Source organism: Catharus ustulatus, chromosome 1 (genome assembly GCF_009819885.2).
Source record: "Catharus ustulatus isolate bCatUst1 chromosome 1, bCatUst1.pri.v2, whole genome shotgun sequence".
NCBI lineage: Eukaryota > Metazoa > Chordata > Aves > Passeriformes > Turdidae > Catharus > Catharus ustulatus.
The window spans coordinates 116,823,718-116,846,189 of record NC_046221.1 but is presented as its reverse complement, the minus strand read 5'-3'; the positions used below and the strand labels follow the sequence as shown (position 1 = coordinate 116,846,189).

The 22,472-nt window shown below is 37.5% G+C and overlaps 1 protein-coding gene across 4 annotated transcripts in view; it reads right to left on the bottom strand.

The window, feature by feature from the left end:
* Positions 1–22,472, bottom strand: part of ASXL3 (ASXL transcriptional regulator 3) — a 130,401-nt gene that overhangs the window by 94,206 nt on the left and 13,723 nt on the right. For 3 of the 4 annotated variants that reach the window (XM_033057936.2, XM_033057945.2, XM_033057916.2), the window contains exons 2-4: positions 12,373–12,436; positions 10,496–10,578; positions 10,150–10,152 (exon numbers count right to left, since the gene is read on the bottom strand). In XM_033057936.2, the coding sequence (XP_032913827.1) occupies positions 10,150–10,152; positions 10,496–10,551 (59 nt within the window). In that variant the 5' untranslated portion in view covers positions 10,552–10,578; positions 12,373–12,436. The remainder of the gene's footprint in view (positions 1–10,149; positions 10,153–10,495; positions 10,579–12,372; positions 12,437–22,472) is intronic. The other variant, XM_033057926.2, reaches the window with a different exon arrangement.

Here is a 22,472-nt window from a genome sequence, read left to right as displayed (position 1 = left end):
AAGAGAAATAAATTATTACTAGAAAATGATGCTTTCATAGAAAGCCTGACAATGTTTTCTTCTTTCACATTCAAGTAAAACAGATTTAATTCAGTCTGCCAGAAATGGCTATGCTTCTGCTCTGTGAAAAATATGCTAATTATGAAAATAAGGACTTGACAATTTACTGAATACTAAGCGGAAAATCTGTAATGAATTGCCTGTGTTGTAGTGTTCAGTTTAGTCTCTTTTTTTCCCCCTCAGTTGCTATGGAATACTAGAAATAGCATAAAGAAGATTATACTGTTTTGTGGGTTGTTGTGCATGTCCCTTAAGACAGAATGCTTAGAAATAAAGACAAAAGTCAGCTGTGGGATAAATGAAATTCAAAGCAGTAATAAATAAAAGGCTTAAATACTAACTTTTCAAAGCAAAAGGGAAATACAGAGAACAAAACAAATGCCAAAAATATTTAAGCCCAATAAATAAATCTCAATCAGCAATGGCAAGTTGAAACCTAGAGTAATTCATTTTACACCTGCAAGGAAAAGCAGCTTCTTAGGTTACTTGTATGGTGCAACAAAAGCTCATAAATCCATTAAATGCAGGCATGTCTTCAAGTTCTCAGCCAGACTTCAATTTTCACTGCAGGTTTTAAGCCTTCAACAGATTAAACTCTTTCCCTAAGTATATTTTACAAGAGTGTACATTCAAAAGGTGACTCCTTCTAGCTGAAGTGTCTGTATCCTTCTGTGTTTGAAATTTTTATATATATGCCTCGTCCTGACAGGCTTATGTGTTGAATTGCATTTGTCCAAATACTATCCAAAGTAAATCCAGTAGATTAGTCTTGCCTTTTCCAAGCACAAGAGAGCTGATCAAGGTTACTGGCTACTCCACAGGATTCTTATATTTTGCTCCTAGCCAGCATCAGTTATATTTATTAGTTATATCAATTGCACCGATATTAAGCATTCTTTCTTCCAATTTTTATTTCAAAACCACTGGTTTATTACCTTTGTACTTTAGTGTTAATAAGTGGTAGATCTTCATTTCAGGACAATGATGAGAAGAAAAACACATTCTATCAACTTTCAGTTTCCCTAGAATATTTTTGAAAATGTGTCTGGACAACAATGGACAACTATTATTGGAAAGCTCTTCTATCTCCTTTTTTCTCTTAAAGTGATGCTGGCAAGAGTTTGATTAAGGCAGTAGAATCAGAGAACACAATTAATCTTGAATCTTAATCTTTAACCTACCTTTCACATAGTCATGCTTATACAACTGTAGCCAGACTTTGGGAAAAAAAGGAACTGAAACAGTCTGTAGGCTGGAAAACTGCATCTCTTCAGTCTTTTTTTTTTTTGTAAATTGAGGCTTAATGCACTACACTATAGGAAACATACTACATATACACAAAACTAAATTGCCATGAAACCACCAAAACCTCCACCCCAAACAAATAAACCAACCCTAAAACTTTTACTGCCGGGAGGATGGATTGAAGATATGGTGAAACTTTACTGAAGTAACTTCAGAGAGTATCTGATTGTTTTGAATGCATTTAGGTCTCTTGGATGTTTTTATTTAATTTCTCTTTTTGAAAAACAAGTACTATTTTTAATGCAGAATTACTCTCCAAAATACTGAAACATTAAAGAAAAAAAGATCTGTAGCATACAGTGTAGTTACACTCTCTAGGAGAAATATGGGAAGACAGACAGGACACAATATACTCTTTTGGTAACAGGAATTTATAATGTAGAAGGTTTCTCTTTTCACCATCCTTAGCTACATTGCTGCTTTTCAGACTCCTTCCATAGTAGTCTTCAACACAGAGACACAACATAGGAAAAAGCCAACACAACTTAAATTCTTTCATTAAACATAAAAATATATTGATAAAGCAACACTGGAATTGTTGACAAATTTACATTGTCTAGTCACAGCTGATGTCCACCTCATACTTCAAAACAAAACAACCTTTAACAGGAAGTGATATAATGATCGCACAAAACCAGTAAATCTTTTAAGATCTGCACTGCTATACATTATTTTTTACATTTAAGTTGTTGGATTCCCACTCGTATTAAAATAAGGACTATCTTTAACATTAAATTAACAGAGGTCTTAATTTCAGAATATTAGGCTGTGATACAGAGGAAGGACTTGGGTACACTTAAAAGATTTTTGCAATATAGACCTTCAGAACTTGAAAATTTTATCACATCACAAAATCTAACTATCATAAGTTTTCCTTATTTTTTACCTTACAGGTAAAAACCACAAACTTTTAAATTTTTCACATATCCTCTGAATATTACAACTTGATATAATGTATTATAACTTGAATATTTAACAATCACACAGTTCACTTTCCCTTACCAAGAAAGCATCAACCAAATTTTAAAAAGCTTCATCTAATGCTTTATAAACAGATTAGGCTTTTGTGGAAGGAGCAGAAACCTAAATAGCACATGTAAAATAAAAATAGTTTAATAGCACCTAGGAGACAAGTATGTCACATAGACTGGATAACTGTTTTCCCAATCTTTGCAGATACATTTTGCAGAACTCTTAATAGATGGAAAGCAAAAAAGTTTATAGCAGATCTTCAAAAAATATTTTTAAAAAATCAAGCAAGACAATTTCCTATAATTTACATGAAAGAAGGAATACTGGTTACCATGCATGTTTTAGCACCCAAATATAGAGAAATGTTGTACCAAATGGAAAACTAAAGTCTTGAATACTAAATGGGCAAAAATGCATATGGAGAAGTAACAGCAACATACTAATCGTAAAGAAAAGAGAATTCTAAAATCTTAGTTGACCCAAGAATGCGGGAACAAACTTCAACATGATGACAAATCAAGGGCAAAGTACAAAAAAGGAAACCATACGAACTTTTCTAAGCCATTAGTTGAAGGTCCCAGACGTGACAAAAAAATGGAATTGCATTATTTTCTCATAATTAGTCCTGGAACCAAACTAAGGAAAAATGCTTGATTGGCCCCAAGGCAGAACATGAAATAAATACTGGGATGTTTACAAGGTAACACTTGAGAAAATTTCGGGCATACATAATGGAGTTTGAGTCAGCAAAGGAAGGGAAAAAGGATGACAGCAGATCAGAGTAACTGGAGACCATGGGGTGGGTGACCTTGTACAAGAAAGGAGGAAGATTCATCTTGCAGAAACTCGTGGGACACGGGACTGCACATAAATGGGAACTAGCAGATACTGCACAGGCAACACCAATTCAATGGATGGGACACTGGGAGTGGAGGAGACAAGGATCAGGTTTTATTCTTAGCTCTACATTTAGCTTTGATAAATATTACTTTGCTTCTGTCTCCACTCTCTTTTTACATTGCTCAATTAATGCTCTTATCAGTAAGAACAGTATCCTCCAAAGTATCCTGTGTCATATTCAAAAGGTACTTACAATTTAAGCTATGCCTTTTATCATCCGAAACTCAAAATTAAATGCACACCTTAATTATAAAGATAACTTTGTAAGAACCACTGATATGGAGACTGATTTTACTGGACTGTTTATTAAACTCCCTAGACAGAGACTCCACTGTCCTGTGAAGGAAAGAAGAGCAGCATTAAAACAAATAAAACACTCCAGATAATTTCTAAAATATGGAGAAAAAAATTAGAATAATGGTGAGTTAAGCAAAAACATTTCAGGTAGCTAAATGTCTTATACTGAAATATAGGTATGCACAATGGAAGACTCACCATGACTAAAATACTCTTCATCTTTGCAATTCACTGAGGGAAAATATTTGAGATGTTATTATTTTACATCTGTTCTACATCTCACTCATAACCAGTTTTCCAAATCAATACAAAGGTGAGATTACTGTTGTCCAGACATAGGCAAGCTTTAAACAGTAGGGTAATCACAATGCAGCAATATGAAATCAAGAATTCACAACACTGAGCTTAGGCTTGAATTAATACCTTAGCTATTCTAGGGCTACGTCACTATCGAAAACTGAAATAATTTTTACAGAGGTGAGATTATGCAAGTTACAGTTCCAGTGCTGGAATGCAATATAGAAAACCCATCGTTTTTTACCAGGTTAAACTACACTACACATAACAATGCTGGGAATTGTCGAGGCAAGAAGGAGCAAGCCTGAGATTTTCAGCTGGCAAATTGTTGCTATCAGAACTGCCTACCAAATTAGGTGGTCTGTTGTTACACTGGAAAAAAACAGCATTTCAAAGACATGTCTGAAGTGAATTTATGCAGAAAGACAGGTTGTACTGAAGTTTGTTTCTTTCACTGCTCTACAGCCAAAAGCCACATCTGTAGAAGCATGAAAATCAACCTAATAAGGCCAGGCAAAAGAATCTGAATAGCTTTCTCCCTCTCTTTCCATCATGGCTTCTTTTCAGTCCATTGCAGGGAATAACTACCTTCAGACAAAACAATACACTCCCTTCAGCTGAAGAGGCTCCCAAATAAATTCTATCAGACATATGCAACCACAGAAGCCTCCTAACTGTCTGTGCTCTTCCGCTGGCAACCACAGCCTTAAGACAAAAACTGTGGTTCTTTCAATTAAATTTTTAAGTGGTTTTGGTAATTGCAGGGCATTTGGTTTTTTTCTTTTTTAAGTGAAAGATAAAAACTGTGACTTAATAATTATGAATTACAACGACATCTTGGAATGACTCTACAGAGAAAGAAAGTAAAAAATTCTGTCTACATGCATACAATATAACAAGGAACCTGAAAACGATAAACAACAGAAGACAGTTGCCAGCTCATTTAGCTTATTTACAGAAACAGCAGCGTTCAGAAGGGATTTTTTTAAAGTCAATAGCTCTAAGGATGAAGTATGCAAAGGCTTAAAGAGACACTGTCAAAAAGATCAAAGGATTCACAAGTGATGGTAACATTTTCAGGAGACCCCTCTAACTTCAAAGCTAAAGACAGACCTTGCATGGATCATGTGTTTTATTCCATTGATGACTCCACTCTGCAGTTCAAAGTGGGTTTAATTCTAGCTAACCCACTAGTTTCATATTTCTGCACAAAGACTGTAAATCTAGTAAGAGTGTCTTTGAAATTTATTAGGGTCATATTTTGCGCTGCTTTCCTAGGCTCAGAAGACTTAATACGGTATGATATCATTCATGATAAATATTATCAACACTGTGGAGTGCAGAAGAAAACAGCACTATTGCCAGTGCCAGTGGCAAGCATCTCTTAGTCTTCTGAAAGTCTATTGTCACAACAATAAATCAATAAATAGCTTAGTCTTGCAAAGCAAAAGGCAGAGGAAAAAACAGAGGAGGAGGAGATACAACTGATTCTCTGATTCCCATAGCTGAAGTTAAGATCAACAAAGAAACGTCAAGAGAAAGAAGTTTAAGATTCCTACTGGAAAATGGAAAATAGAGTGAGACAAAGTAACTGTTAAAAAACTCTCCTATTAATTACCTGAACAGAATAAGGTCACGGTCAAGTTAGTTGACCAGACAGAAGTCAATTACTCCAGCTGAATAGCAAAACCACTATGAAATTATCCCATTCCAGTGTTCACAGTCCTGAGTCTAGTGGAGGAGGAAAGCAAATAGCTATCATAGCTGTGGGCTAAAGTTGTACTCCAAGAAATTAAGCAGCTTGTCCCATTTTGAAAGTTTATTGGTTTTTAACTTGTACTGAGAATCTTTGGCTTTAATCTTATCCAGACAAGTCAATTTCCCAGCCTCACCATGCAAAGGAGAAAGGGAACTACAGAAAGCCAAGACATAATCTAGGGTTATTAGCATCAAACACTTAGCAGAGTTTGGCTGAATATTCTCCCCTAGGACTCAAACAATGTGTATGGCCCAAGTACTGAAAACTGTTCTGGAAAAGTTCATAGAAAAAACATGGATCAAGGGATATACTAGTTCATTTCCCTAGTTCAGGGCAGGATCAACCAAATCTACGTAATTCCTGACAGACACATCTACAGCTACACTGGGTTGTGCTGAGACCTTTCACATCTCTTCCACGGCTCATGACAGGAATTAATGATTCCTGTTTAAAAAATCCAAACTTTTTACTTTCTAATTGACATACTCTCTTTCTACAATTTAAAGGTTTTATTACTTGTTCTGTCCATAGCAGACATTCAGGATAACTTATTCCTTCATTCTTTTCCTATCTTTTGTGTACCTGAATATTTACTGTGCCTATATTCAATCTTTTCTTCCTTAATCCAAAAAACCAATTCATACCAGCTTCTGTCTTATTTTTATCTACCTGATAATTTTAGTGGTCTTCAATTGGTCTTATTCCTCCCAAAGGTGCAGTGCTCCAAACAGAATTGAACAGACAGCTTACTCCTGTTGGTTCTACAGGCAATTTCCAGGTAATGACAAAAATGGACAAAACCAAGAGAAAAGATAGGGACAGAAAAGCATCTGGCAAGTTTCTGGGACTGTACTAGGTTGACTTGAACCCGTGGGGAAGCAGCAGCTAAAAAACTGGGCATTCATGAAAGGAATTTTTAGGAAAACAAGGGAGAACACAAAAAGAAGAAAAAGGGCTTCAGGAAATTAAACTGCAGCAAACTCACCCACACAACATGCACAAAGAAATTTCTGTAAGCACACCAGCAGAAAGAAAACTGACTTGTTCTTCCAAGAAGGGCTTGGCACTGAGTACTTACACTCAAAGCACAGGAGTTCTAATGCCTAATCAGAAATGTGTGTATGATTAGACAGTTGCTAAAACCAACACCAGGAATAAACATGGGAAAATTGATTAGATGATAATTAAATAAATTTGGTATTCTCGTATCAGTTAAATGTGCTGAAATTCACCATAGGTAATTAAAGTTGACTGGATCAGCCTCAGAATTATCAATAGTAATTTTTGAGAACTTGTAGAGGATATCAGTGATTCCAAAAGAATGGAAAACACTCAGTGATTAGCTTTAAAAAAATGAAAAAAAGACAGGTCTAAAAAAGTAGAGATGTAGCAACTAAATTCCAATTCCACCAAAATATGGAATAAAAATTTGTGGAAATATTTAGCTGATAAGAAGTTGAGTAATAAATAGGCCTGTCAAGAACAAATTACATCAACTCTATCAAAATATTCTTTGTGACATAGCAGTAGACTCTGTGCTAGAGAAGCAGCAGTAGGTATCATATAGCTCAAGTTAAGATTTTGGTCACTGTTTCCCATGGACTTCCATCAGCAAAGAGGAATATAATGCTACAAAAGAAAAAAAGTTCTACTAAGTAGATGACACTAAAGCTTGGAAAAGCTGCATGCATGTTGGATGACAAGAGTACATTGTTAAAGCAACTTTACTGAATTTGAGAAACAGTCTGCAGAAAACCTAAACACAATTTAGTAGGGGAAATTTTAGAGCTTAACAAGAATAAGTAACAAAAGAAATGCAAGATGGAGAACAACTAGAGAGGTAGCAGGACAGGGGAAAAGGAGCAATGAGGCAAGAGTGGGGCATACTGTGTCACAGTAGCAGAATCAGCAAAAGCTCATGCTAGGGTGTACAGACAGCAGGTGGTGAGCCTAAAAATTAACAGCAGGACAAGGAAATGTTTTCAGGACAGAAAACCTGGAGTACTGTGCTCTGAAGAAAGCTGCTGTCTGTTTTCCTTGTAAAGAGATTTCAGTGTCCAGGTCTGTTGGCCTGACATTGTTCACCATCAGCACAAGTATGAAATACTTCTCCTCTCCCAACCACCACCACATGAAGAAAGTCACATATTTTCTACATCCCTGAAAGGTTTGCCTTAAAAGTTTTACACCTTCTAGGTAGCAGAATAACTGCCTGCTTGCTGACCATTTTACAACCAATCAGCATAACAGGAAAGATATTTAAGAAACAAAAATTACTTGTTTCTTCCCTAAGATGTAAAAAACAAGGTACATGTATAACCTCTCACAGTGTATATCTGTAGAATTTTTTAGTTTACTTTCTAACATATATCTGTTTTGTAAATTTGGAATTTATTCCTTTTGTATTTAATTATATGAGCAATACAAAAATAAATGTGCAACTTGATGCCTTTATGGCAAAAAAAAAAGAAAAAGAGGCTGAATAGTCTGACAGCATTTTTTTAAGATTACACATAATGACAATGAGATGGCTGAAAATCATACATTACTCTTTCAGATTTACTATCACAGCAGAAAGTTTTAAATTAATTAATACTACTATATATGAAAAATTACTAAGACAACCTCATTCATCTAAAAATGGAAGAGTAGAGAGAGGAGTTTTTTAAGAATTTAATGTAGAATCATCAAGGTTCTAGTGACAATGATAATCAGTATAAAGGAATAAGTAAAATGTATTAGAGTAGTAACACATTCCTGGCACAAGTTCAGACTTGGAAGAATACACAAATCAATACAGAATAAAATATGCTAGTGCCATTCTGCTGCTTATGGCCAGGTGACTACATATCATGAATTTACATCCCTTGCTCATCTTAGCTGGCTGCAGCAGAGACACTAGGAAAGACCATCCCTAGTAACAGCAAAGGCATCAACAACTTTTACAGGAAATCAGAATTCAAATGAAAATCCAAATATTTAGAAATCAATATAGAATTAACATTTTCTCATTTTACAATCACAGAATTTAGAATGCTTAGGCTAAGGATTTTAGGATGAAAATATTTCAAGTATAAAGAACATTGAATTTTATCCTTCTAAGTTTTCTAGAACTCATGAGCACATACAGCATCCTGCAATCTACTACACCATGACATATACCTGCATGTACCATGAATAAAAATCAGAACGAATCTGAATTTCTTTCCTATTTCTCTGCAATTCTCAGTTACTTAGTAACTGAAGAAATGAAATATCATCTCATTTGGAACCTCTTTAAAGGAATCTTTTTCTTGCAATTCATTCTGAAGCAATTAAAAGGGGCTTTGACTTTTTCTATATTTAAAATATAAAACATTGCCTTCATTCCTTTCCATAGGTTTTCCACTCAAAATTTTATTCATACACTGATTGTAAAAACAAAAATTTTTAAAATTATGTACGAAGAAATGCTATTAGCAGGCATGAGAGCCCCTCCCAGGCAATTCTCATATCGCAAGACATAAGAAGAAAGCAATTCATTCACTGCTGTGAGAAACAGTATCTTAATAGAACAGATTTTCAAAACTGTGTTTTCTCGCATTTTGTTGTTTTTGTATGCAAATCATTGCAGTATAACACATGTTTGGACATTCATTTTCAAAAGTTTTCATCCCCTAGCTTCCTTGGAATCATTGCCAAATATACTCAAAGCAATTTCTCGACAGAAACTAAAGCACTTTAAATCTGCAAAAGGTGGCAAATTCAATTTCACTTTCCATACCATCTCTTTTGCAATTTTATCAAAATATAGCTATTATGAGCATGTTATGAGGCTGCCAACAAAGAAGTGCACGGTTATGCTGTGCAAACAATCACACAGATTGTGTTCTGTTCTGTTTCCCTGGAACAACAGTGAATTCAGTAAAAATATGTCCCATGGGTAGTTCTGGTTCACCTTTACATGGAGTTTGAAGTTCTTGCTCTGAACCTTATCTTCCACACTAGAAGAGTATAATTAAAATAAAAGCACGTCTCCCTGTGCTTTGAGACAGCAACAAGTATTAATTTATTAAACTAGGAAATTTTACTATAATATTTGAAGAAGAGGCAATTACATCTTGTAGGAGACTCCCACAGTCAAGTAGTTTTTCCTTATTTTCATTTCCTGCCCAAGTTTCCACTGGAAGGTCACTAGAGGACCTAGCAAGTACACAGTCACCTTTGAGAAAAAAATGCTGCATGTACATCTGAGCCAGGCAGCAATGGAAGACAACTGATTGATTTCCACAATCTCTGGATAACACATCTATCCTCTAAAAGGGTAATTATTATCACTTGAATCTACACCCAAAGTATCCTGTTATCAAGCAAGTTGAGTTGCCATATCAGTTATTGCATCCGTGCTCTGCAAACACAGACACTGGGAGCTCCCAGTGTCCAAATCTCCCTCTCCTTCCATTCCCAGCTCTTTATCAGCACAATGTCTTGTACCACAGGCAACACCAGCAAGTCCTGACAGTGATTTAAGTGCCAGACCACGAACCCAAGTGAGAAGCGCACAAAGCTTCATCTTGCACTTTCTCTGTGCACACAGTGGCAGAGGTAACTCAGCTGATGAGCTCCAGTCCTTAAGCAAAAATGAGACAGTGCTGGGTTGTCTGAGCAAATGACACTGTCTTTCTAAAGACAGGCCACTGTCTTTAGACAGGAGCTGGCCCACAGACTCCTTTGGTAAGATACAAAGTCAAGACAGTCACTAGCCCTTTTAAAAGCCTTGAACTAACAATCAAAACCCATCAGTTGTATTTCCCACTTTGACACTGGAAATCAATTAAGCCAGCACTTGAATTTTGTAAAGATTGTACACCATTCCTAGACCATTTTCACAGAGATAGAAGAAATACAGAACATATAAACACTGACCTTGTTTCTTTTAACCCTTCTTTCTGAATGACTTCCAGTATTTGTTTTGCAGTCATTGGTGAATTGGGATACTTTTCCAATGCCTAAAAAGAAATAATAAATGTAAGTGACAAGACATAGCTGTCCTGTGAATCATGCATTTTTTATGCAGTCATTTGTAAAAGGCAGGGAATGACAGTGTTGAGACTGGAGTCCTCTGTCTGTTGGAAGGCCAGATACAACCCAGGAAACTGCAGCAAGAAAAAGATTTACTTGCTGCTTTTGTACATCATCTGCTACATCTGCTTGGGAAAACTCTTACCAGGTTACAAATAAAAGAGTTGGAATATGCAATGGTTTTATGACACAGTAACAGATTTTCTTTCAGGCGTGAGGGGAAATACATAAAACACAAGAGCCAAAGGGAAATAAAAAAAAAAAACAAACAAACCCACTAGCACTTTCTTTGATTTTTACTACTTTAGAATTCTTTGAGGTCATTTGACTACTCTACACTTAACTTTACCATGACCTCAGAAAAAAAAATTGGCTAAAACCTTCTATTGTAGACCAGGAGCTACTATAAGAATTGACACAGTGGGGTTTCAATTTTAAAATGCCTTTTTATTCTAAAAACAATGAAAAATGAAGCAGTCAGAACAGTCACAGCACACAAGATACTACATGACAGAGTACAGCATATTTTTCCAGTTCAGCTCAGTTTTCCACTCCTTTGCCTTTTCCAATTGAGCCCAAAGTAACTCAGTCCTCTTTACAGATAGAGCCATCTTGTAAGATTTTTTTCTGATTTTCCACTTCATTTTTGTCCCCATCAGTTTTATGCTGTTCAACAAACAGCTACTCTTTTGCTCATTTAAAATGCCAGACTGATAGCCCTGGAAAATGAAACCCTTCAATCAGCAGTAAAAGGTGCAGAACAGGCCACAGCAATCAAGCTTCCCAGAGCACCTTGCCAACATATCTCAGCCAGAACTTGCATTTCTACCCTCTGTAACTATGAAATCAGTTTGGTCTAATTCCTGAGCTTCTCTGTAGTAGTTACCAAATAATGGCAATTGTGAAAGCAGCTACTACTATGTGGATACCTGCCCACTAGGAACTAGAGACACCACCACATCATATCACTCAAGTCCAACTGTGAAGGGTGCTGGCCAGGGCTGTAATTCAGCAGCTCACCTAAAGCCAAAGACTGCCTACTCCCTACAGCTTGACCAGCTCAGCCCTTTTCTGCCATTTTACTGCTCTGATTTCCTTTCTGTTCCCTTTCACAGCCAAAACACAGTTTACCAAATCCTTCAAGTCTTTGTTACAGATGTGCTTTGTATCTTTTATCTTTCAGTTCCACAAAGTAAAAGGTATAGGTGAAAGTTGCACTAGAAAGGTCAGGGAGCTGAACTGAGCTTGTCTTATGTACATCAATAGGCAAGATTCAAAAGGGACCCATCAGGAAAGGAAAACCAAAAGGTGATTTGAAAGGAGAAAGAAGAGAAAGTTGGAAAGAGTAAAAGCATAGCAATGAGTAAGGACCGAAGAAACTGCACAGGGCTGGGAAAAGGGCCATTGCACACAAAGGAGGAAAAATGATATGATAAATTAGTGACAGAACAACAATGACACATTGGAAAAATGACAATGCGTATAAAGATTAAGACTAGGATGAGAAAAGATTAATGGTGTGAAGAGACAAAAATGGAAACTTTAACCTTCAGAAAGAAGACAAAGTACAAGGTGAAATGAGAATACACCAAAATAAAGGGGAAAAGAACCAAACTGGAAACGTTCCAGAGGGCAAACTGGCAAGGACAGGAGAGGGTACTACACTGTACTGGACACGGCTATGAAGGAAACTGTGCGCACTTGAAAGTGGGGTTACTCACTGTGGAGGATTCCCTGTTTCTCTTCCTGAGTACAGGCCCCTCAGCACACCTGGGCAGCTCCTCCCTGCAATTGAGAAAATTTGGGTAGCCCTGTCCCCTCCTCTACGACATCACATCCTACTCTATAAAGTCAGTAAAAGTGCCATGTATTACCGTGAGATTTTGACAATAATGGGAAAGAAACAATAAAGCTAAGCAAACATCAGAAGTCACCCTGTCCTGGACAATGGGAGAAGAGAGAGCAGTTTGTGTTGAGGAAGCTGCACTGAACTGGCTGTGGAAACAATGGCCAGATGTACGGATATGAAGATCATCTTCACCATACAACAATGAAACCAACAAGTAGGATGCATAACACCACTACAGAAAGTTCAATGAAACCCACAGGGCAGATTTCAAATACCACAGTATGAAGTGAACACATTCAGGGTATAATGACAAATTGAAATGCAGACTGTTAGACAGGGTTGAAAGTGCTGCAGTAAATAATTGCCCATTGTGTGGATTTGCATTACACTGGACATGTAGTGTGGGCTGCACTACATATACCCCACAAATTTAGTTCTGTTCATCTAACCCTTTAAATCCTGTTATTTAAAGAACTGTTCATACCCTAACTGAAAAGCATAAATTCTCCAATTTAAACACTGCTTAAGTTGAAAATCCTGTTATTATGTACATGATTAAGTTTTCTTATCATAACAATGATTAATTAGTAAGAACCTTAGTAAGGATGGACTTTTTCTGCCCCTCCCACCATGCTGTCCATCCTCATCATTGTTCCTTCCCCACCCCCAGTTTTAGCCTAACCATTTATTACAATAAGAAAATAAAAATAATTACTTGTAAAAACCTTTCAATGGTAATATAATTTTCTTCCCTCAGTTATGGAAAACAGCATCACAGTATTATTTAAGATTCTGTGAGCTAATGAATATATTGAACTATTAATTACACAAGTGTCTCTTGCCTCTGTATCTCACCACTAACACTGCTAACAGTCTGCAATTCCTTTTGCATTAAAAATAATATTAGAAATTCAAACTGAATAACTAACTGTGCCGTAAGGCAAACAACATACTAAAATGCAAAAGGAATAGTTAAGTCATAGGCTTCTTGGTCAGACATAGTAATGCACATCAGGGGAGGAAGCCTTAATTTGTTTTAAATATCTTTCTTCTTCCTCCCACTCCATCCACCAACACTTGTATCATGTATGGGCAGTGACTAATAATGCTGAAATTAAAGCACACCAAAGTACTGTCGTGAAGAACACGACTGTTTCAATATATTTTGTTAAGAAGGACAATGGCAGAAGAATGGTTTGCACTGACTGCAACCTCTATCAAAGAGGATCAGATATGCTCTATTTATTCCTGCCATTCAACCATAGCTTTAAAAAGAGGCAGCCGCTAAATAACTGGGACAAATAATGTGAAACCCATCAGGACAATCAGAAAGAGAACAGAAGTAGTCACTGCACAGAACACATTCTTGGTGTTCGTTCAAGCCCTGGTTAACAGCTCAAGGAAAAGAAGGCTCAGATCATACAAGCACAGTGGAAATCCAACCTCCCAACAAACAGTAGCAGCCTGAAAAATTGTAGTATTCGTGTCACCTACAGGTATCAACTCACAACTTCAGAGATATTAAATAATCACACAGATGCCACAAACACATGCATTCCCAATTTCATAGGAAAAGTCATGTCATTTATTTGGGACATGAAGAAATACAAATTCCTTTTCTCACCATGGCATCTATCATCATCTGTGTGTTGACAACTACTCAAAAAATATGCCACACCAGGGAAAAACACTTTCCAGTGAACTGTTAGTAGGAAGACTCTAGCACATCGTCAAGATTTTCAGCTTTGCATAAGAGAGAAATCCTGAATGCTCAGCTTGCCTATAAAATCAGAGGAGGACTTCTCTGTAATTGATGGAATTATTAGTTAAATTTATATCTACAGATGCTTGTGACTACCTGAATCACATCTGCTCAATCATTTGCATTTTAGACCCTGAAGAGAACACAGCAGAGGGACAAAGTGAAGAAAGACAAGGAAGAGAGTTGACCCTCTTGCCACCCATAAACATTCCTGCAGAAAGTGGGAAGCTTTGCCTGCAGCTATCAGTTATCACACTGACAGAAAATAATTCATCTAAACAAGAACCAAGTGTGTTCTGATACTGCACTGTGGTGTAAAAGCAGCAGACAGATCAGCCTAGTGGGCTTGATGCGGCTGATTGTGTGACCAAACAGTCTAAAACCAACCAGGGCTTTTTCCACTTCTGGATGTTGTTGGCAGGGATTTGAAGGTCAGGTAGCCAAAAAAAATCATTTTATCATAATAGGCTGAGCCCCTAGTTAGAAATTGAAGTAATTCTCCTTAGAACATTATTTTAAAAAACTGAGGAGGAGGAGAAAGAGGAACAGTACAATTATTCCCAGTGCTCCTACTCATCAGCTAAAAGACAAGTCAGGCTGAACTACACAATGGACAATCTTCACTGCCCAAAGACAGCAGGGTGAATAAAAGAACAAAATAAACCCAACCAAACAAACAAGCAATCACAACCACCAAACAAAACCCCCCAAAAACTTTCTTTCTCCTAAGCAGAAAATATAAATTATTTTCTAGCCACCCATTACTAAATTAAGGAATTGAAAGATGAAGTATCAAACAGGGTACAAGAAATAACAGTATCCTGGAAAAAATCCAGCATTGTCTTCTACAGTTGCTTATGTGAGGTTAACAGGAGGACTGACTTCTATTGTGGGAAATGCCCCACTCAAATCTTTTGTGTTCATTTTTGATTAACAGCTTCAGTCATTGGGGAATTATCAGCAGCTTGGTAAAAGTTCAAAGCCCTTTGTGTGAAGAAAGATGGGTAAATGGTTCAGAGAGAAGGGAGGGTACAGGAGGGGGAAGAAGAAAGGAAGTGCATAGAGACGAACGAAGAGACAAAAACAGCAAGGAGAGGTACATGAGATATGAAAAAGAGGGATGAATATAAGGGTAGGTGTACTATGACCTATTATAATGCAAGTTCTCAAATAGGTATTCACAGAACTTTTGCTGATAGTGATCAAGAGAAAGGTAAAGAGTGGTTTCCAGGTACTAAAATATTAAAAGAACTTGAAACAGGAATAATAATTCTCCTGGTAGGACTTTTGTCTTTGAGCAGCTGAAACTGCAATAAGGAAATAATAAGATCTAAGCAGAAAAAGGTGCATTCCACAAGACGTGTCACTCTCAGTATGCTCCACGCTACGAATTTGTCTTTGTAATCCTCTTGACACTACAGATAAGCAAGAAAAGAAATACCAAGCAAGGAAAGGGACAAAGACGTCACATGAATAAAAAATGAACACATAAAAAATACCATAATATGATGAAATACATTAAGTTTTAACATCAGTTTGGTCCATACTTGCTAGTCCACACTTTTTTTTTTAGGTTTAGAGGTAATGCTGCTTACCAATAGAACTCAAATGGTTTAAAGCACACTCATAAAGCAATTTTCCCCAGCTCTCTTTCAGTGAAAAACTTTTCACTGTTCCTTCAGCATGAACTGTAGGGAACAACTGGGCAAGTGTTTCCTGCAAGAGAATTTCCACTATAGATTTTGCAAGTTGGTCTGAAATCATCCAGCTTTGTTAACCTGCCAGACACATAAGGCATTATCATCATCTCCTAAAATACTGAATGAAAGAAAAGAGCAAGAAAGAAGCTGAATAGTTTCTTTGCTTATGCCATTGTTTTAACCAGATCATTTGAGGCCTGTTCTAAGATGTCTGAAACTTTTATTGTTCTTTCCAAAATTTATTTTTAATGTCATATTTCAAATGGATATAAAGGCAGCTTTGGAAATTCCAGATAAACTGTACTCTTGACATTTTGAATTCAAAAGAAATTGGATTACAATTCAGTTAAAATTAACATACAGTTGGGCTATTGCTTTAATAGGCACAAGCTCTATCTAACAGCAGTGACATCCTGCTAGCGGTCTCATACATCACAACAGAAAATGTAGGGTAAAGTTTTTAGCTCTGAACGACTGACTTTTATTATAATAACTTATTGATCTGGTCTGCCACACTGCAAAAAAAATTGGAAACCTTTTTATATTTCTCTCTTTACTAACACAATCAGCCTGTCCAAGCAACAAGGAACTTTCCCTTATATGCTCTGTCAGGACAGATCCATAAACATCTCTGTGACTGAAGCAGGATGAACCTAGTGAGTACACAGAATCCTATCAGATTTCTAAGATCAGGATCAAAGATACCCTAATGAGTATGGTGTCAAAATTGCTATCCCAGTATGGGTTCCACTATTAGCAACAGGATCACTAACAATGATTTCAGTTCAAGCAATAGAGCATCCAGATTTCCAGAATAACTGCTCAGTTCTGATAGTTCAGTGCCAGTTCTGTTTAGCCATGCAAGCCACGGCTCTCTTTGCTTCCTATTGCAATACTCCATTGCCTCTCACTGTGCCCAGCCTTTCCCTACTCTCAAACTGATACTCTCATCTTCTGAGGTGTTGCAATAACCCTAGCTTGTATATCTCCCACCTTCTCACATCCCTATCCAAATATCTTTCTTCCCTAATCCTTACCACAGTACAAGCCTACAGGATATTCCTATGTTCTCTACTCCCTCCAACATGAGTGCATTCATACAGATGCAGCTCATGCCATGGGCTCCTGAAAACCTCCACACAAGTGCTGTGTAGGTAATCAGCACTGGTACCTTGCTGGCAGCACACTGCTGGCAGTTCTTAGGTGCTGACAGGACAAATTGTGATGTAGACCTCCTCTGGCTTGCAAACCACATTCTCCTGCTTACTTAGTTTAGAGTAGAAGTTTCACCAGTGCTGAACCAGCAGGAAAACTTGGGTCAAAGCTTTTAAAACTACAAATCATTATTTGTAAGTATTTTTCAGAGAAGAGACAAGGAATAAAAAAAAAGCTCTGCCATACAAAAGCATTACTGAAATCTGTACTCATTTAGTGACCACACAAGCCATTTTCCTGAAATGCCTCTAATTGTGGCAGGGATAAAAATTCTCCTTTGGCACCTACTTGGTACAAAACAAAGAGAGACCTTGCTTAGGTGACTGGAACCAATGGAGCTGAATGGATACCAGTGCCCTGTCAGCTTCCTTTACATTACAGATAACAGAGGAAAGAACTACTACCAGTCTGAATACATTCATCACTACTAAAGGAACAAAATTCCCCCTAAAAACTAAGAAACACCAAACCTTAAACATATTTGTTTCCACGTATGCTTTCTCTATTGGAAGATGATACTTTTTTTTTTTTTAAATAAGGCACTGAAAGGTTTGCTGCATAACTTATGTTTCCACATAGTAGGATAAAAAATAATTACAAAGAGCAAAACTTTACAGAAAAATCAACAGAGACAATGAATATATCTGGTTTCAGAAGCTTTCATCGCTTTATTTTCCTCAGGCAAGCGTAATGTGTAAGGGTTACTTTTAATGTGAGAAATAAAATTCCTACTGGCTGCTCTCTGAATGTACCAAATTTAACAGGAGGTGACAGTTGTGCTGATTTTCTTGCCATTGCTTTACTATCAGAGCTTATCTTGTTAGACAGTGTCCTAAAGATACAGACCTAAGATTTCTAGAAGGCAAAAAAGAAAACAGAAGAAAACTAGAAGAGGAAATAGAAAACAAATAAAATATTTTAAATTATGCATTCTACATAAATATTCTAACATATTAGTTTTGGCCATTTTAAGCATTTCATCCTGGTAAAATTGACTCACTAAAAGGAGAAGTTTAATGCTGCAACTGACATTGATTCCACTGATCCACTGTGAATATATTTATGTTTATAGAATGTCTAATGACAGCAAACATAAAACCATAAAAATTATACTTCCATTTTAATTGTGTGGGATAGATGGCAAGAAACTAGCTCATGAAATTTATAGCATATTTTGATGTTTTAGTGAACAACCAGGATAAGTCACACTGATCCTCTTAACCTCAGAAGGGAAGTCCATAAATTTCACTACTCATGTGTCTGGACTGTGCCTCACTCACAGGATGATACATCTTTCAAAACAACAAGTAAATGGACATTCAGAACATATCTAAGAATCCTACTTAATAAATGTATCCCAGAAACAAAGACTACAGTGTGTCTAATGCATGAAAAACACAGAATTAAATTCCTGAGAGACGTATAGCAAAAGATAAAGCTAAAACAAAATAGAAGTCTCTTGCAATCACAGACACAACAGAAACCCACTTTCAATTCTTTAAGTTCCCCGAGTCCACCTGTTCTGAGTATTGAGGGAAAATGGAAAACCAAAATTTCCTCAAAATGAAAACAACAAACTAAAATTTCCACAAAATGAAAAATTTTCATCCAAAACCAATGGCTTGGTTTTGGGGACGAGGGAGAAGTGTTGTTTGTTTTAAACAGGAGAGTATTCCTTCTTGTCCAGACAGACAATAGAAAAGAGCAGAGATAAGAGTCCTTGCATGTTATGCATCTTTTTTTTCCTTCCAAAGCCTTCACAATTATTTCAAATCAGGTTTTATTAGTCTGAATCATGACATCATTATGTACAGAGTACAGTTCACTGGCACAATCCAGATCTACTGCTTAAATTGCTCTGAGAATAGATATGATAAGTCATGTTTTGAACTAAAGAAATACTGCCTTCTCAAAGAATGTATAAAGAGAGAATTCTTTTGTTAGCTGTCAGTGAGATTTTGCTATCTCTGTTAAATATATAATGGTTAGTGTCATAACGAAGATCAGCCATCGTGTTATGGCATTTATCTTCATGAGTGAAGAGAGGAAGGGCTACCATGATTTATTCTGTCTCTCCTCATGAGACGATTAATGTCATAAGAGATTAGTCTTCAGTACTGACTTGTACACAGAGTATAATACAGAGCTGGAGTGGGATGCTAAGCAGTTTTAATTGCCACAAGTTTGGAAGCCCACATTACTTACATATGGCACGGTTGACAATTAGTCATCTAAGATTTTCAAAAATAGGAGAATATTTTGCAGCTCACTAACTCACATCCACTTTGTGTCATTTATTTGTTCAGTCCTTCTCAGCAGTGTTTCTACACAGTCCCTTCCCCCAGCTCACCACCTAAGTCCACCCACACTTATCCTCTTAAACACATTATTTATTGTAAAATTGAAGTCCATACTGCTAGTTTATATCAATTTTTGGTAGTATCTGTTTAAAGGTTTAAAAATTATACTATTTAACAACTATTACCAAGAAACTTTTGTCATAACACAGGCAGATTAGTAAGAGTATATAATGGCTCTGTATCTAAGTTTGATAAGATGTATAAACAGCTTTCCTCAAGATTTGAGAAGTTATGTGCTCACCTCTTCCCAGGGACCTTGTAAAATAATCTGACCATCCCAAACTGAAGGTAGTAATTTTTCAAAAGCTTGCCAATTTGGAGAAATGTAAATAGAATGTTTTGTTTACATGCTGCCTGCTTGAAAATACTTCAAATAATACTGTAGTGAAAAAAAGAATAACGAAACAAACCAAACCAAAAAATCACCAACATGATAAGCAAAAGTTCTGTTAAAAAGGAAAGAATTATTTTTCTTCCATACCAGAACATGAACATTCTACATTTTCTTAAATCTCCTTTTCTGAATACTGCTTAATCAAAAAATCCCTTGATAAAAAAGGGTTTTTTTAAAAAACAGCAATTCCTTACCATTGGTGTACATCAAACAGAACACATTATTAAAAAGCTCTCATGATAAAGTGTTATCTATATCTAGGCTTCTCAAATATTGACTTAAACATTTTTATCAGGCTGTTAATCACATCCACATTCAACGTGAACAGCAACTGAGACCAGTCTTGACAGTCAGGCGACAGGGCAACATTATGGCAGGGAAAAAGTATTGTGAAAGCTAAGGACATTTCTTATTGATGGTAAGTGGATAGGAGAGAAAAATCAATGGGTCCTCATCAGTACAACTGTCTACCAGCTGGATGCTGATTTTCCTTAGAGATTAAAACCAATAGAAGCAATCACTTGGCACAGGTGAACAAATTCAATAGGACCTTCAGTCTATAAAGGAGAAAAGTGAACAGTGAATTCAAGGCTGGAGTTCATGAAGAGACAAAATGCTGATTGTTAAACCAACAGTTTGCAATCAGATCTCGAAACAAAATAGAGAACATGTCTTTCCCTGTGGGGGTACAACCTGAAACTGTTCGGTATAATTTGCAATTGTTGTGAAGGTTCCAAACTCCTGACTCTGCCTAAAGGAATTATTTCAAGCTACAAGACTGGCTGACCCCTCCAAGTCAAGCTGGACTGGACTGACCAGGTTACAGTGTGAAATGGCCATCAGCCATCTGCCACACACATCGTGCAACTACCACCACCAGAATCACAGCAAAGTAATTGGTCATCAGAGGGGAATTACAGAGGATTTAAAAAGGGAGTATAAATGCAGAGACTTCATAAAACTGGCCTTTTTGTTCAAGACAAGCTTCTATATTCAGGGGTCCCTAACATCATTGCACATTTCTTATCCTAAGATCCCTCACTATGCACTGAACAGAGGAACTGTCACCTTACAGGATGGTAATTGTAACCCAACAAAAGCAAACAAAGAGGGAGTAAAACATGGCTGTTATACAGTATATTCTGTCATGGGTTCTTTGCTTTTTCTATGAGAAACAACAGGAAGATCTGAGTTTTCCCAAAGTCATATCTCCTCAGCAAATGTAGGACTAAAAATTGCCAGCTCTAAGAAATGCTACTGGCAAATAAATTCAATGTCTATGGGGTTTAGGCATATAAATTTATATTTAACGTTTTAGAAGTTGACAATAATATATTTTAGTTGCATGGAAGAATAATCTATTTTAGCTGTAGGGAAAAATTACAGTGCCTCAGCTTGAGTTTCTGGTGTAACTACTGACTTTATGCTCTACCTTTGAAAGAATCAGAATTACAGAATCACTGAGGTTGGAAAAGACCTCCACGACCATAGAGTACAACCTTTGACCAAACACCACCTTGTCAACTAGACCACAGCACCGAGTGCCACATTCAGGATTTTTTTTAACACTTCCAGGGATGGTGACTCCTTCACTTTCCTGGGCAGTTCATTCCAATGCTTAAACACATTTCACTGAAAAATTTCTTCCCATTGTCCAACCTGAACCTCCCCTGATGCAGCATAAGGACACTTCCTCTTGTCCTGTTGCTGGTTTCCTGGGAGACCATCCCCCACCAGGCTACAGCCTCCTTTCAGGTGGTTGTAGAGGGTGGTGAGGTCTCACCTGAGCCTCCTTTTCTCCAGGATAAACACCCCCAACTCCCTTGGCTGCTCCTCATCACGTTTGTGCTCCAAACCCTTCCCCAGCTCTGTTTCCCTTCTCTGGACACACTCCAGCCTGGGTTGTTGAGACCAAAGTGCAGACCCAGCACCTGGCCTTGTTGAACCTCACACCATTGGCCTCAGCCCACTGATCCAGCCTGTCCAGATCCCTCTGCAGAGCCTCCCTGCTCTCCAGCACATCAACACTCCCACCCAGCTCGGTGTCATCTGCAAACTCACTGAGGGAGCACTCAATCCCCCTGTCCAAATAATTTATAAAGATATTAAACTGCTCTGATCCCCTGGCTGTCCTACATGTGCTGCATAATGACAGAAGATGATCTGTTCCAATGACAGAAGATGATCTGTTCCATAACCTTCCCAGACACTGAGGTCAGGCTGACAGGCCTGTAGTTCCCCAGATCCTCCTTCCAACCCTTCTTGCAGGTGGGCATCCCCCTGGCCAGCCTCCAGCTCTCTGGGTCCCCCCTGGTTAACCAGGACTGGTGACAAATGCTGGAGAGTGGCCTGGCTCTCCTGCCAGCTCCCTCAGTACCCTGGTGAGGATCCCACCTGCCCCACAGCCTAGTGGGTGTCAGTGGCACAGCAGGGACTGACTGCTCCCTCCTGGATCACAGGGGTCTGTTCTGCTCCCTCCTGGATCACAGGGGTGTGTTCTGCTCCCTCCTGGGTCACAGGGGTCTGTTCTGCTCCCTCCTG